The following is a 16,335-nucleotide window of genomic DNA, read 5'->3' as shown; positions in this document are numbered from 1 at the left end:
CAGTGTCTACAGCTGAACTAAACAAAGGCACACGTGATATCAGTGAAAAGACCCAGTGAGAAGCCAGAAGACCCCAAAAGGAAATATTACTCTTATTGTTATCAAATAATTTTGAGATCAATGCTAAAATAATTTTGAGGTGCAGTGCTAAAATGGAGATATTGTCTTGAATAAGTAACTGTGATCCAACTGCATATTTGAACTTGGTACTTGGTTGTCATATCTGAGCTCAGTATTTTAGTTGGCATATATATATATATATGTATTTCGTACCAAAAGAATTTTGTTTGGGGAGATAATTACGAAATGGGAACCGGTTCCGCTGCTAAAATACCACCTTGCTCCCCCTTAGGATGCATCCTTACGCATTAGAGTAACTTTTGGGGAAATATTCTGATAAAAGAAACTTGAAACGATACTGTACTCAAATGTGGCTTAAATGTGGAATTCTGGGTTTTAGTGCTGTATTGCAATTAATGTTGTTCTGCAGAACTTTGGAAAAAATGGGATGAAGTATGGTACTCTAAGTTAATTTACTCTTATTGTTATCTAATAATTTTTAGACCAGGAAAGAATTTAAATTGTTAAACTCTGATTCCGATTGGGGGGGAAAAAAAATCCACAAAAACCCCCCACAAAACCAAAACCAAAACAAACCCGAAATGCTATGATGGATGGGAACTTGATATTGTATGAGGTTGTATTTAAAAGTTGCTGGAATGTGAACTGATTTGGATCTAGGAATCTCCGTGAGTCTGTGTGTATTGTCTGAAGGCCTCTAACGCTTTGGGGAAGGAAGGGGTGTTTATATTTTTTAGGATAGTGATTGCTGTTAACTTCTTGAATGTCAAACACATCTGTGTGACATTTTATTCACAGAAACAGCCCCTCCCACCCCCAAATTCACGCACAGTTTCCCTTCTCACTGAATTACCCAGACTGCAATCTGATTTGCTCAAATCTTGTTTGCCAAAGGGTGAAAGTTGTACTTTCTTGTACTTCCATATGGTGCCTCAGCTTGTCCTACGCTTTCTCCAGCCCCCGCCTTGGGCAAGCGCAGGAACACTACAGGAGAAACAGGACTATGATTTCTGCAAGTGACTTCTCGCTACATTTTATATCCATCTTGAAGACTGCAAAAGACCTGATTTACAGAGCAGCAACAACTGCAGGTTTCTGTCTCTCAGTGATCCAGACTCTCTTCCAGTGCAAAGAAAGGTGATCCTGTGTGCGGCACGTCAAGATAAAGCAAAGTGGGTGTCTGAAGTCACTGGCATCATATGGAAGAAATCCCGTTTCTGCCTACTAGAGCAGGAGGGGAAGCAGGTAGGTAACTCAGGGGCAGGTGTTTGCATGGCACCTATCTACATAAGTCTTCATATATACATATATATATCCATATATTCCTTAGCTGCTTAGATTCACCTAAGAAGAGGCAAGCCATTCTTGTTGACCGTTGGCCAACCTCACGCGTGGTGCCATGAGAAAGGCACAGCTGTTTAGAGTGTAAATGGCAGTAGGAATTACTCCTATGGAGGCAAAGTCAGGATGCCCAAAAATCAGGGCTTTTCAGGAAAAAATATCCCACAGAGGTCTGACAAATGGGCCCGATCTCTCGTAGCGCGGTTAAGCCTGCCTGGGCTCTGCCAGCATCGCTGACACCCGCTGCGTGGAGTCCCCACAGAGCACGGGCAGGGTGAGGGTGCCCAACAGCCAGCAGTTTCGAACTTCCTTCCCTCCTGCCACACAGCCGCTCTCAGGCCCCTGTGACACGCTTTATGCCAACCCAGGGCTCCGCAGAGGAGCTTTCGGAGGTGTCCCCATCCCACCTCGGCTCCAGCCTGCCTTTCCTGCCAGGGGCTGTGGAACAAAAGGGTCGGGAGCCCCAGCAGAGCTTTGGCAGAGTCCAGCTGCCCGCCATGGCTTTCCTCTCCCCAGGCACGGCTCCTGCCTGGGGTGCCATTGTCCCTGTGGCACACGGTGGTTCCTGCACAGCTCTGGGCGCCCCGCAGTGCCCTGGCTGGGCGAGCCCCCGGATGCTTTCCCCTGCAGCTCGGCTCCCCAGGGTGCCCAGGCTCTTCCTCCTCCTCCTCTTCCTCCTCCTCCTCCTTCTCCTCCCGCTCCTGTCCGGGATGTGCAGCTGCGGCAGGCTCCGTGCCAGGGACGCGGGGTGCAGGGGCACAAAGAGCAGGGCCGCAGCCGAGCCGGTACAGCAGAGCCTTGGGGAGGGCTGCCCTTGGAGCAGGGCTGAGGCTGAGGCTCCAGCCCTCTTCCCTGCAGTGGCCTTTCCCTGCGCCACTGCCCAGCGCAGCTTCCACAGCCGCCAAGGAAACACCCACAGTGTCAGACCCAGCGGTTTGCAGGTGGGGCTTTACTGAACAGAAGGGAGAGCTGGTGTCAGCAGCCTGGCTGGCCGGCACTGGCGCTCGTCACGCCGGAGGAGGCTCTTGCTGGACGTGTCTCTCGCGAGCCTCAGCGCCTGAGACGGTCTCCTGGCACTGGCCGACGTGGAGTAGATCTCGTACCGCTTCTGGGGGACGCTGTTGTCCTCAGGGACGCTGGGGGGCTCTTCTCCGGCCTCTTCCCAGCCCTCCATGTTCATCTCCAGCAGGTCACAGCTGGACTCGTCTGACTCCACGCTGCTCGAGGAGCTGTCTGAGGAGCACTCGGGGGAGCTGGATTCCTGCACAGGAGGAGACTCTCATACAACAGCCCTGCACCCGGAGGGTGCTGCTTCCCAGCACGCAGACCCCAGAACACTTCTGAATGGACCACACGGGACGGGGAGAGCCGGGAGAAGGAGCTCAGCAGGCCCTGGGGTGACCTCTGAGTGTCACCAGGGTTTCACTGCAACTCTGTGTCCCCCTTCTTGCTCAGGAAGGGCAGCATCACCCGCCCGGTTCTGCTGCAGCAAGGCTGCTATGACGGCTTGGGTACCAGGGTACTTTGCAGTCTCAGCCGCCCCACGGGAGAAAGTGCTCTTTTTCTGCAGGAATCCCAAGTACCTGGCTCCTCTGCATCTCCTTTGGCTTTTCTCCATTTCCTTCCACATTGGGCATCTCCTCTTCTGCCTCGGCCTCTGCCAGCTCTGTTTCCTTCTCTTCCTGTTCTTCCAGGTATTTCTGGATATACGGTGGAAGCTGCTCCTCCTTCTTCTCCCATTTATTCTGGGGGACAAACAAAATGCAATAGCAGGCAGCATTAGCCTTCCCTGCCACGGCTGAGCTGTTTTCCTTCCTCCCTCCCTCCCTCCCTTCCTTCCTTCCTCCCTTCCTCCCTCCCTCCCTTCCTCCCTCCCTCCCTCCCTCCCTTCCTTCCTTCCTTCCTTCCTTCCTTCCTTCCTTCCTTCCTTCCTTCCTTCCTTCCTTCCTTCCCTCCCTCCCTCCCTCCCTCCCTCCCTCCCTCCCTCCCTTCTCTTCTGCCTTGCTGTCCACACTGGTTTGCTCCCAGGTTCCTGCAGGCTCCACCGAGGAGCCCGTCTGGAATGACCAGGGAGATAAGCCACCACCGGGCTACAAACCAGCCGGCAGCTGGCGAGCCCAGACAAGCCCTGCAGTCACCTGGCCGACAGAAACGGCCTCAAGTGAGGGCTCTGGGGGTGTTTCCAGGCTACTGGAAGTGACAAGTATATTCTCAACTGACAGTGACCCGCCTCCCTTCAAGCAAACACCAAAGCAACTGGTCAGTGGTCCCGTGAACACCCAGTGAAGAATCTTGTGAGCACTGGCACGTGTGGAGCAACGCTGCTCTACAGTCCAGTAGGATGTGCTCCTGCAGCATCCGGTGTCGGGTACCTTTTCTCTCCTCTCAATGGCTCTGGCTATGAAGTCCACTTCTCTGGGTGCAAGCAGAGGCGGTAGCTTTCCTTTCTCCTCCTTTTCCTTCAAGCAGCTCCTCTGGATGACCGGTAGCTGCCTGCAAAGACACAACAGGGCGTGTTGGCAGGAGCGCAGGAGGAGCTGGTTCTGCATCCTGTGCTTCCAGGTGGCGCACCTGCTTCTGCAGCAGAACGTGCTCTGCTCGCATCCTTGTGATCAAGTCCCCAGGCACAGAGAAGACCCCAAGCTGTCAGCCTCGGATGGGCCCAACAGCCCCCCTGCAACTCAGGATGCCCAGGTCTCGGCCCTCTCTTGCTGGAGCAACCAGAGGAACAGGGTCCTGTGCCCGGAGATAGCGCTACGCCCTGTACGGGCAGGTTGGGCGCTGGGGACACAGTGTCAAAGGGAGGAGGACACGACCCCATGAGAAGGGCCATCCTGCCACTGGGCTCTCCGTAAGACAGGCGTCAGCGTAGAAGAGGCTCCTGGTTGCTCAGGGCAATCCTCTGCAGTAACTAACTGCAGAACTCTGTTCTCAGCAAACAGAAAGGCCAGGCTCATTTCAACCTGAAGGGAAAGCCAAAATGACCTTCTGCTCCTGGAATCAGCCTTTGCACTTGGCTACTCAAGAGTTCTGCACATCGGAAGGGAAGAAAGAAATAGTAGTGCCAGCAGAGTCTGCCAAGAAGCTACAAGACACTGCCATGAGCAAGAAACCATGAGTTAGTGGGACGTGGGAAAAGCGCACTTGGGGTGTTTCCAGGAGAAACGTCTCGCTCCCACAGAGGCCGGAGCAGGGGGTCACGCTCACCCATTTATGCGAGTGTCTCACCTGGCGCGAGGCTCACTCCCCTCAGCTTTCTGACCCTGCTCCGGCTTCACAGTCGGTGCAGGTAACCGATTTGGAGGAAGCCTGGTTCGACGGAGGAGGCGCTTCTCGGCAGCATCCTCTAGAAAGGGGAAAGGAGACGGTTCTTCAGAACAGCATCTCGGTGTTGTTCTGGGAACCGGGTGCCACTTGTGTGCCAGTTCCAAGGAGAGTGACGTGCGGGTCTGCTCAGGGCTGTGGTAACACTGGGGAAGGTGGTCCTTTTCATCCCTTTGGGGGAAAGCCATGTTTCCTGGGAGGTCTTAGGCCTTTTCTGACACTGTTTTTCTGGTCCAGCTCCTCGTGCCTACAGTGCACTATTATTCCCTGGGGTTCCCTGGGGAAAACTATCTGGATGGCTTTCTCTCATCCTTGTGCTGAAACAGGGGGTTCCCTGGCAGAGCCGGTGGTCTCCGGGAGTCATTCTGGGAAGGGGAATCATTTTGCTCAAGGGAACCCAGCTCTGGGATTTCTGCATTGGTCCTGTGTACACACATTTGCTGCTGGAGCAGGTTCACACCACAGGCATTGCCTCTGAGACATCTGAGCACATGATGGAAAGAAGCAGGCTTAGAGCTTTGCACTGTTTGCAGCCCAAGCAGGGAGTGGAGGCCACTGGAAAGGTGTCCTTCAGCAGTCCAAGAGGCCCTTTGTGGTGCAGGACTGTCCTGAGACCTTGTCCCATGATGGGGCACCGGAGCATTACCATGATGGGTCCAGAGAGTCACAGGAGGAGCCTCTCCCTCTTCCAGGCCTCCTGGGGTAACCTCAGTTCTGATCCCCTCCATGTGCCGTGGAAGGAAACCCTGCAGCCCCCTGCCAGCAACCCACTGGTCCCCGACCTTTCTTTCCACTGCCATCACCTTTTCCCTGCACACGTCCCGTCAGGTCTATCAGCGTTGGCATCTTAGGCACGGTCTCAAGTTGGCACCTGAAGAGCAAGAAGGTACCAGGCTGAAGAAAGGACACCACATTGTTTCCCAAGGCAGCCCAACCCGGAGGGCTGCAGTAGAAACTCCAGTGCCGGGAGGGCTAGGTGAGACCCCGTCAGCCTGTGCCCGCTTTTTTCCATCCTTCCCGTGAGAATGGCCGTCCTCCCACAAAACCCCCTTGCTGCTTCTGGGGAAATGATCCTGCTCACAGTGCACATGGAGAGCAGAATATTATCTAGTGCTCTGATTTTCTAACACCCTTTTGAATTCTGATCTTGCCCTCCAAGTTCCTGTAGAGCCTTGCAGATTAACGTTTCCGGACCTAAGAGCAGTCTCTCCCACAGAGGAAAGAAAAGGAGCAGGAGAAACGTAGTGGGAAATGTTGCCTAAATGCGTCTCTAGCTCCACAGTAGGACAGATGCATAAGCCGTGCCACTGTCCCACGTTCCTCCAAGTGAAGTCAAACATACCATGGCAGGACGATAACACGTCCAGAGGAGGTCTGGGAAGCAGCGGTGTCATGGCGTGAGATGACTGAGTCCCTCATCTCCGGCATCTGCAACGAGGACAGAGACGGATGACGGGAGGAGCGGACACTGGGAAGGGCCGGCTGCTCGCTCCGCCTCAGCCCAGCGCCAGCAAAGAGCCAGAGCCGCCCAAGGGCTCTGGGCTCAGCAAGCCTTGCTCTGCCTGTGCCTCTGCTCCCGGCCCCCAGAGTGGGGCACGCAGCGCTCCCCGCCATCAACGCCGGCCTTTTCTCGCAAAGTGCAGCTCCTCTGGGGGTGGCTCTTGCAAAGCCAGGCCATTGCACGCCAGGGAGGTGCTCTGCAGAGAGCCTGCTGTGCTCTAGAGCTCCAGGAGCCCAGGTGACTGAACAAGGCATGGTCGGCCAGGGGAAAGCAGCCCCCAGAAAGCATTTCAGAAGCAGCAGGAGTGGGGCTGGGAAAGTGAAAATCCTACCTCGAGAAGAGCTTGCAGCATCTTGCCAGCGCCATTCAGCCTTTCCAAAAAGTGTAAGTAAAATCTCTTTTTTATCTCTTTTCCCTCGGCAATCAGCATGCCCACGTCCCTCCAGATGATGGCAACGTTCTTCCTGTTCTCTAGGTAGGCATGGAAAAGGTGCGTGGTCCTTTCCATGTAGAGCTGCACGGTGCCCTCAGAGACAGCGTTCTCTGAGGCTATCTCAGCATACGGCAGTTGTTCGAAATCTTGATGGCCTGAAAGACAAGAGAAGAGGAACACATGAGCTTGCAGACCTGCTGGGCAGGCTACAATCAAAGGTCTGCAGCCTCCAGGCCCTCAGGCAACACTTTGGTACTGGGCTGCCTGGCTGGGCCAGCGCCTCTGAGGAGACGCTCGGCTTGTCCCTTCCTCTTAAAGTGGACAGTGAGGTGCGGAGCAGACAGCTGTGGCTTCTCTGATACAGAAAGGGAAACAAAGAGTCTTAGGCACTTGGTGGGAAGAAGAGTGACTGCGGGACAAAGTGGGGAGATAGGCACCAGGTCCCAGGGCAAGCTGGAGGGTGCCAGCCCACACTCGGTGCTGTCTTTGTCTTTAGAGAGAAACGCACCCCAAACACAGCCCCAAGCTCTGGGTGCTCCCCAGGGTCCCACAACAGCTGACCCAAAGGCAGTAGTGACTAGAAGGCGCAGGTGTCGCCGTCACTGGCTTTTGGAAGGAACCGTCTTACCCCCCTGGGTTTCCCCTGCTTTTCCCCTGTGCAAGGAGGCTGAGGGAGCTGGGAAGAGCCCTGGCATTTGCCTGGAGGAGGTCTGGTGCAGCGGAAAGGGGGAGCAAGAGTTGAAGCATCACAGAACCAGAAGACACCACACCAAGGAAGCTGTGAGGGAACCTGTTGTTGAAGCAGGACAAAGAGAGTGCGCTCTTAGCTGTATTGTCCTCTGGTGATTCTTTAAAACAAACAGCTAGGCAGGGTCCTTTCACAGCCGGCTGGTTTTGTCGAGTGAAGCTCTTGGCAGGACCGCGGTGGGTGGCTGGTACTCCCCTCAGTCACCTCTGGGGAGCAGAGCACCCCTCCCCACCCTGCTCAAGGGCCAGCGCCGCTTTCACGCTGCTTACCAGGGAAGTCTTTGCAACCATAGCGGAGCTCATAGTCCTGCACAACAGCCTTGTCAGGTCGAAACACGGGTCTCTCCACGATCACCAGATCCTGCTCGCTGAGGGCTACTCGCTTTCTGACAACCGCAAAAGTCCCGATTCCGGGAATGCGGACAGCCTGGAACAGAGGAGATGGCGGATGGGAAGAAGTCTTGGAGGGGCAGACGGGTGACTTGTCAGAGGAGGCTGATGGCGTTTAGTGCCCTGCCCTGGCCTGAGGCACAAAGGAGCAAGATGGGCTCCTTGGGAGAACACAAACAGGGGCTGCGCTTTTCCCTCTCACCCCCCTTCAGCTACGAAGAACCAAATAGGTGAGGGAAAGCTGACAAACACCCTCTGGCTCAATCAGATAGAAGGCAGGGGGTTCCCACACTTGGAATAAATCCAGATGTGTCCCAGGCTTCCAGGTTTTCACATGCAACTCTGACGGGGGGACCTTCTTGTACATCTGAATGGACAGAGAAGGTGTCCATGTCACTGTGTGCATTGCAGTGTCGTGCTGGGGCGTTGCTCCTGCTTTCAACGCAGGGGAAGAACAGCTGCACCCCATGGCAAAGGGCTGTCAGGACTTGATCAGCGTTCATCAGGGTGTGAGGGGAGAAGGAGGTAAGGCCCACCTGGTGGAGAGCCAGCTGCAGGCTGAGGTGATACGATGTGCTGGCCCAAATCTTAGCGAACTCTGGAAAAACAAGGGAAAGACCTGTCATGCTCTGAGGCAGCAAGCTCAAGACCATTCGGCCCACTCCTGTCCAAGGAGCGATGCATCTTTCACTCAGGCATTTCAGGTGGTCTCTCTCCAGCCCGGCAAGAACCAAAGGACACCTCATGCTGCCTCCAAGGGGCTCCTTTCCTTGCAGGTGCAGCTCTCCAGGGTGTGACCCACTCCCACGGGAAGCCGGCAGTGCTTTGCCATGCCCGCGGGGGCACGGGGCTGTGCTCCACGCGGCTCTCGGAGGCTCAGGGCAGGCCCTGGTGTCTCCCCAGCAGGGGCCAGTTTTGCCGGGTCACATCTCTGAACACACAGAGCCCACGTGGCCCACGAGCACCTTCAGCTCTTCCATTCAGACATGAGCTCAGCGTGGGTAATGCCCAGCGCCAGGCAAGGGCAGCCCTTTGGGGTCAGGGGTTTCTGCCTGGGCTGCCCCAGGAAGGCAGGGGCCACGTCAGGAAGGGAACCAGGAGCCCTGGCTGCCACATCAGCCCCTCAGCCCTTTGGGATGGTCAAGCAGGTCCCTCCTTGCAGTCACCACTCCTGAGCAACCACCCCCCACAGTCCTCGGGTTTCCATCCTGATTTCAGAGATGTCCTTGACCCAGACACACATGTGAAATTGGGCCTGAAGGCCTTACCATAACGCTCGAGCTTCTCAATAGTTGGGCTCAGGTGAGGCTGCAAGAAGAGCTGTCTTGCCATCTTAGTTCCACTGCTGCTTCAAGTCAACAACAGCAGCAAGTGGCTGGACAATGGCTTTACTGCTTCTCCTTGTCCTCCTCCTTGTCCTCCTCCTTCTTCTCCTTCTTCTCCTCCTTCTCCTCCTTCTTTTTCTCTTCTCCTCCTTCTCCTCCTCCTTCTTCTCCTCCTCCTCCTCCTTCTTTTTCTCTTCTCCTCCTCCTCCTCCTTCTCCTCTTCCTCCTCCTCCTCCTTCTCCTTCTCCACCTTTCACACTCCTTGGTGCTGTCGTGCTCCCTCTCTCCACCTTCTCCTCCTCACTGCAGAGCAGCTACTCCAGAGCAGAGCGGTGGCGAGAGCAGCTCTCAGCACTTGGAGTCGACTCGGCCTCACCGGGGTGAGTGGGGCAGATGCTGGTCACGACAGGGAAAGGGGGACTGTCACCACTGTGACGTCTGGCTGTCCCACTGTGACCTCGGACCGTGTCACAGAGGGGCTGCACACACCTGCCCCCCAGGCCCTGCCAGGGGCTCTGCAGTGGGCAGGGGTTTCTGGGAGCTGCCCCCACCCCACTGTCTCCTGAGTGGGAGGGGTTTCCCCAGGCCGCCCCTGCCATGTCCCCACATGGGGACACAGGGCTGCAAGCGCCGATGGGCTTCCTTCTACCCTTCCCCGCTTCTTCCTGCCTCTCTCACCCAACGTGTCTGCAGCGGGGAGCGCGGCTGCCCTGCCACAGTAGGGGCGTGCAGAGAAGACGTGAAGCTTCTAGACCGCCCACAGTCAGATCTGACACGGATATAAACGGGGTCCCGTTGAATGGCCGTTTGTGGTCTTCTCGGAGCTGCGGGTCTGTCTGCCTGAAGCCTCCCCTTAGGCAGGATCGCCACCTAAAGTAGCCTCCCGGGATTGGGTCAGCCTCGTCGCCTCGCTGGGGTGAGCGATAACTTACTAGGTAGAACTGAGCTATTTCCTCACCAGATCAGCGAGTGTATTAAACAATTCCTCGCCGCTTGGGCAGGTGTTTTCCTCATTATAAACCCATGGATTTTCTTGAATAATTCCTTGCCAGATTCAGGCAAGCGTATATCCGTAATATAATTTCTCACTAAACACGTGGGTGTATTTTTCCTGGGGTTAGAGACTGTAATAGACTTAACGATATATTTGTTAATCAAACTGGTCTAAATGGATATGTTATCAGTGGCTGTGAAACCTGAGCATATAATATTAGTACATGCTGCCATTAAACAATGCAACCTGTATGTAGTCTTTGTAGAAAAAAACTGTTCCACAGATATGTGTAAAAGCCTAATTTAGCGTACCCTGCAGAACATTCGGGAAGAGGCTGACAGAGAGAAGGGCTCAGGGTCATTAGGAGACGGGAGTGCCGAGGCGCCAGTGAGCCGCTGGGTGCCCGCGGCCAGTGTGGGGGATGTTTGGAGGCTTCAGGGGCACCCCACAACCGGTGTGGGGGTGCAGAGAAGCTTCTAGAATGCCTAGAGTCAGGTCTGATCAGCCTATAAAAAACGGGACTCTCGTCGAGACTCCGCCCATTGTCGCGGGTCTCTCGGAGCACGAGCGAGATGCTGCCGCCGAGAGCCCTCCTCCCCGGGATGGAGACTCCGCTTGCCTTGCCGCCACGGGTGTGAGTAAAACGGCTCGCAGGATTGCGAGTATATTTATACTTTCCGTGCACATTTGCACCTGTAACTTCCCGTGCTTAATATAAGCATGTATAAAATTATTTGCTCGCATAATCGCGAGTGTATTTATACTTTCCGTGCACATATGCACGAGTAACCTTCTGTGCACATTGGCACACGTATAAAATTATTTCCTCGCATAATCGCGAGTGTATTTTCCTCCCGTGCTTCCATATAAGCACGTGTAGTATTCCGTGCACATTTGCACGTGTAAGTAAATTAACCCTCGCAGGATTGCGAGTGTATTATAAATTTACCCTCGCGGAATCGCGAGCGTACACTTTCCGTACTCACTACGAGTACCTATATCCCTTTAAGAATAATCCCGCACCGTGTTCAGGCAAGCGTGTACTCCTCTGGGCCTCAGGGGCGGTTCCGGCATTGTTTTGGGTGAAGCCACGTGCATGCACACTGTGGACCTCCTGTTGTACTAGTTGCTGCCCCTTCATAATTTTCCTCAACTGATACCCGAACCTATATTTAAGTCACTTTTGGAGTTCTAAAACCCTGTTTCTCACCGGTTTAATAAAAGTTGTTTTGGACCCTCTTGTCCCTTAAACTAATCTCGGGGTGCATTCCGTGACACGCTGGCTTTCTTCTTGCTTTGGATCAGCAGCTGCCCCTCCCTCTTGATGTCTTCCCGGGTGGGGACGTGCTCGTCATCTTCGTCATCAGATTTAGAGGATTCTGGAGGAGGGAACAGAGAGAAACGGGCTGGGGAGGGTCTGCAGGGCCACTTCTGCTGTGCCCATGTCACCAGGGAGAGCCAGCACGTTTTGGAGGGCTGGTGACATCACAGGGAGCTTTCCTGCCAAGCCCTGGCTCTTCCTGCCCAGCATCCCAGGCTGACCTGCAGGGCCTGGCAGTGCCGCTGCTGTGGCCCATCCCCAGCTGCTGGGGCTTCCCAGAAAGGTCTGGAGCCACGCGGTGCTGGATGCAGCTCCAGCTTCATTCAAAACAGGTGGCAAGCTCAGAAACTCAGTGGCTCCTCCAAGAGTATCCAATGGGAAGAGGCCACAGACAGACCCCAGCACTGGTTGTTCTTCACAACCAGGTGATTTCGAAGACAAGGCTCTCCCTCCTTGCCCCACAGCATCTTTTCTTGTTCCTTCTGTGGTTCGATGCTCACCACCCCGCCAGCTGCCTTCATGCTCCCACATCCCCACCTAAAAGCACCACCCATGCTCAAAGCCTTGGAGACAGCCCCAAGGTCTGGAGAGAACTCATGGGCTGGGCTCTGCTGGGACAGGGAGAGACAGGCGAGGATGGTCACAAATCCCAACAGGCAGGGGCAGGGACAGTCGCCGTGGGACACGTCCCCGCTAAGCTCTCCTACCGTCATCGCTGCTGTCTCTCTCCTCAAAGGAAACCACCACGTTCTGAGGATCACTCGACATTTTTTTCTCCAGAAAATCCCTGGCCTTCACAAAAATCTGTGAAAGACACTCTGGGTTAATTGCTGAAGGGGAGGTGGGTGTTACAACCCAAGGGATGCCCTTGATGTCCCCCTGGGGGACACTTGGGATGGGCCATCAGGAGGAGCCTGCTGCGGGTCCCCGAAGACCCCAGCAGGGATGGACATCCCACGTATCTCGTTGCTCTTATCCAGGATCTTGCACTCAGGGGGCAGGTGGGCCGCCCGCTGTGCCAGGTACTGCAGCTTCTGGCCCAGGTACTGGAGCTTCTCCTCCACCCCCCGGGACAGGAGAGAGTCATCCTGGAGACGGAGAGAACCACCTTGGTGGGCAAAATGAGCCACTTGGGGTGAATACCTGGCCAGGCACGGTGATGCCATGCAGATGGAAGAGGAGGCGGTCGATTCTGTTTTCAAATTCAAGGAGAAGCTCCTCGTTCTTCAGCAGCTGGGCTCACGACCGGTCTCGCCGGGCCTCTTCGGACTGCCGTTTTGCCCTCAGCTCCTCCTCCAGCATCCTGCAGCCAAGCACAGTCACATCCATACAACTGCACAGGGGTGCAGAGACACCACAAATCCGTTGCAAAAGCTGCCCAAGTTGCAACCCACCACACCCCCTGCCATGAGTAGGGACATCGTCACCAGCTGAGGTTGCTCAGAGCCCCGTCCAGCCTGGCCTGGGATGTCTCCAGGGACGGGGCATCCACCACCTCTCTGGCCAACCTGGGCCAGGCTCTCACCACCCTAAGCGTAACAAGCGATAAGACAAACAGAAATGGCCTCAAGTTGCGCCGGGGGAAGTTGAGGTTGGATCTGGGGAACAATTTCTTCCCCAAACGGCTGTCAGGCATTGGAACAGGCTGCCCAGGGCAGTGGTGGGGTCACCATCCCTGGAGGGTTGGACAGACGGAGATGAGGTTCTCAGGGACGTGGGTTAGTGCCAGGGCTGGGTTAACGGTTGGACTCAATGATCTTGAGGGTCTTTCCCAACCAAAATGAGTCTGTGATTCTATGACACGGCTGTCCCAAGGGACACACAGGGATGGTGACTCCACCACTGCCATGGGCAGCCTGTTCCAATGCCCGACAGCCCTTTTCAGGAAGAAATTGTCCCCTATATCCCACCTAAAACCTCCCCTGGTGCCAGTTGTTTCAGGGTCTTGGTCTGGTCTTTGCACTCTGGCCAACAGAGAAGCCACAAAACGTGTTGAAGACTTCTCTCTGACAAAGCTGGACTCCATTTTTCCATCTCAGTTTTTGGAGAATCCGGTCTGTGGCCTGTTTGCCAGACGCAAGGGAACACTGAGATGCTTTAGCTGCCTTGAAAGGAGGGGAAGAGCAACGACATGCAGCAACACAGGAATTTCAGGTCTCCTGAAACTGTTAAGTTGTGAGCAGAAGATAAAGGCCAACTGCTTTATCATGAGCATTCCCTGAATGTGTTCAGACACCGCATCCCAACTCCTCACCATGTCTGTGAGGCGAGGAGAAGACGTCACCCCACCAGCGAGCTCCTGCCCGGGAGACAACACTGGGTGCAATCGGACTGACTGCCGCTGTCTTAGCCTGGCCCGGGAGAGGCGCCCGTGGAAATGGATGTGACAAGTGGCAAAAAGGTACAGGAGCGAGTGGGAAGACACCAGAGGCAATGCCTGGGTTTCTAGAGTAAGAAAACACCAAAATACAACCAACCAGGAAGGCAGTGGCAGGGTCAGGAGCATCCCTCTGCCAAAGTGACCCCTGGGCCACACAGGACAGCCCTGCCTGGGACAGCCTGCCTGCACTGGGCAGGGGAGCTGCATGGGGCACAGTAGGGCACTGTCCCCACCCCATGGGGGCCATGGGGCAGTAGAGCCCATGTCGGGGCGTCCCCAAGATGGAGGTCATAAAATCATTGAATTATTTTGGCTGGAAGAGACCCTCAAGATCATGGAATCCAACCATAACCCACCCCTAGCACTAACCCATGTCCCTGAGAACCTCATCTCTGCATCTGTCCAACCCCTCCAATGATGGTGACGCCACCAGTGCGCAGGGGAGCACACACATTCCCAAACACTGGAAAAAGAAAGGTTGCACGGTGCCCTCCAATATAGGAAAATTAATAATGTAAGGAATAAATTAAGAAATGCAGGGGAGGGAAAGGGCTGATGCCATTGGGGTTTCATTAGGTGGCAGGTGGGGGGGGGTGACACAGCCCAGGGAAGGAAAGGAGAGATTTCCTCTTCTGCCCTGAGAGACCCTTATTCCTTCCACAACAACCACTGCCAAAGGCTTGACAGGAGCTCCAGCGCAGTTGTCTGCAGCCGCTGCCGGTGAGAAACCTAAAATAGGACACGGGAGAATTTGCACGGGAGCGTTCACCACGCGGAAATATCTCTGCCCTGGGAGGGCTGAGGTTGAGTGCGTTGGAGGTTTGTTTTTGTTTTCAAGGATGTGATCAAAATCACATGAAATGACACACAACGAAGGATAGGCACAGGCTGGGACTGACACCGGAGCCTCAGCACCGGGTTTTATCACTCATGGAGAAAGGGAACCAGGCTAAATCAGCCAGCTGGAGGCCAAAACAAGCAGCTCCTTTGGCTGTTCTGGGACGGGAGATGCAGGCAGGGCCACCAGTGTGGGGTCTGTCCTGGAGCTGCAAGGGTGGGATGTGGGAGGAGGCAGCCAGAGCTGCTTCCACACAAGGAGGCACAAACATCTGCCATTTCCATGTTGGTTTTAGGAGGGTTAATATAAGTGTGGGTCAAAACTCACCATCACATCGCCTGGGTTGGCATTGCCAGCCACAGGTTGGGTTTTAGCATCGTTCTAAAATGCTGGAGGGCCTGAGGCAGCACTGGTGACAGAGGGACAGACCCCCTGGGGTCCATGTCTGTCTTGCGCTGGGGACCCCAGAGCTGGACTCAGTTCTCTGGGGGGCCCCAGGAGAGCAGAGCAGAGGGGGAAGCATCCCCTCCCTCCACCTGCTGGTGATGTGGCCCAGGACACACTTGGCTTTCTGGGCTGCAAGAGCACACTGCCAGCTTATGGCCCTTTTGTTACCCACCAGCCCTTCTCCACAGGGTTGCTGCCCATCCGTCTGACCCTCCCTCCCTCCCCCAGTCTGTGCTGGTACTGGGTATTGCCCTGACCCAGGTGCAGGACCTCGCACTTGGCCTGGATGAATTTCACAAGATTCACATGGACCCCCCAGCCTGTCCAGGTCCCTCTGGATGTCACCCCTTCCCTCCAGTGCATCGACTGCACCACTCAGCTTGGTGGAAAACCAAAAGTGAAGTGTCTTGGGTGATGCAGACATCAGAGAAAGGCATCTGGCTTTAGCTCTCTGCCAAGCACAGCTGGGGAAACCCTTTGAAATGCTTCAGCCACTTTAGCAGAGAAAAATAACACTCCCACACAGTTGCCAGGCTTTATCGCTTACAATTTCTAACTGTTGGTGGAAATCTTCATTCTCAATCACTTTAATCAGCACCTTGAGCTTCTCTTTCAGTTTCTTCCCCTCCCTTGCTGGAAGAATAAATCGCAGCCTCATGTGAGCACGTTTGATTTGCATGGTCTCCTTTAACTGTCTGATCACTTCCAGTGCCTACAAAGGTGTTAAAAACAAAGAGCATTTACACACCTGCTTGAAAACCGTCACACAGACCAAAACCTCAAATCCTTCACATCAGCTTCTGACACTTTTGTCAGCGCTGCAGGGAGTTTGCTCGAACGCTGCTTTGGTAGATTAACAAGGAAAGGCAGAGTTCTTGTTATTCGTGATCCCTCCAACGCTTAAAAAACCCGTCTGAAATCTTAAATAGCACTTATACTACAAACCAACATGTGGCTCAGATGCAAGGCCCGATTTATTACCTCAATCAAACTAAAGGACAAAACTTTTCTTTCTGTTCCAGGCGTATCACTGTTGCTGCTTTAATTAGTTTCTTTCTTTCTTTCTCCCTTCCCTGAATTGTTAGAAAACAAACTGCACGAGTTTCAGCAGCTGTTTGCATCCAGCATTCAACCACCGGCTGGATGAAGAATCACTCTGCAGAATTCAGCCCCCAGGGCTTTGCTGATCCCTCTGTGGCTGCAAACAGAGAAA

At 54.6% G+C, this 16,335-nt stretch overlaps 1 protein-coding gene across 1 annotated transcript; it reads right to left on the bottom strand.

Annotated features, from left to right (window-relative positions):
- Nucleotides 1-2,339: 2,339 nt before the first annotated feature.
- LOC139826661 (uncharacterized) lies at nt 2,340-15,834 on the bottom strand. The gene is made up of 14 exons (XM_071803008.1): nt 15,670-15,834; nt 12,601-12,760; nt 12,165-12,261; nt 11,347-11,515; nt 9,086-9,538; nt 8,354-8,415; nt 7,698-7,854; nt 6,579-6,835; nt 6,089-6,174; nt 5,550-5,617; nt 4,651-4,768; nt 3,795-3,915; nt 3,006-3,167; nt 2,340-2,683 (listed from the first exon to the last, which is right to left on the bottom strand). Exons 5-14 carry the CDS (start codon nt 9,147-9,149, stop codon nt 2,372-2,374), a joined length of 1,407 nt encoding a protein of 468 aa, XP_071659109.1. The 5' UTR covers nt 9,150-9,538; nt 11,347-11,515; nt 12,165-12,261; nt 12,601-12,760; nt 15,670-15,834; the 3' UTR covers nt 2,340-2,371.
- Between the last annotated feature and the right edge of the window lie 501 nt (nt 15,835-16,335).

Source organism: Patagioenas fasciata, assembly GCF_037038585.1.
Source record: "Patagioenas fasciata isolate bPatFas1 chromosome 19 unlocalized genomic scaffold, bPatFas1.hap1 SUPER_19_unloc_2, whole genome shotgun sequence".
Taxonomy (NCBI): Eukaryota; Metazoa; Chordata; class Aves; order Columbiformes; family Columbidae; genus Patagioenas; species Patagioenas fasciata.
The sequence above is the reverse complement of the archived record's forward strand: the minus strand, read 5'-3'. Positions and strand labels throughout refer to the sequence as shown.

Excerpts from the sequence above, each read along its gene's own strand:
- LOC139826661 (XM_071803008.1), bottom strand. The coding sequence starts at position 9,149 with ATGGCAAGACAGCTCTTCTTGCAGCCTCACCTGAGCCCAACTATTGAG. Across the intron at positions 6,175-6,578 it reads TGCTGCAAGCTCTTCTCGAG|ATGCCGGAGATGAGGGACTC; the intron begins GTAGGATTTTCA and ends TCCTCGTTGCAG. Across the intron at positions 5,618-6,088 it reads CGTGTTATCGTCCTGCCATG|GTGCCAACTTGAGACCGTGC; the intron begins GTATGTTTGACT and ends CTTGCTCTTCAG.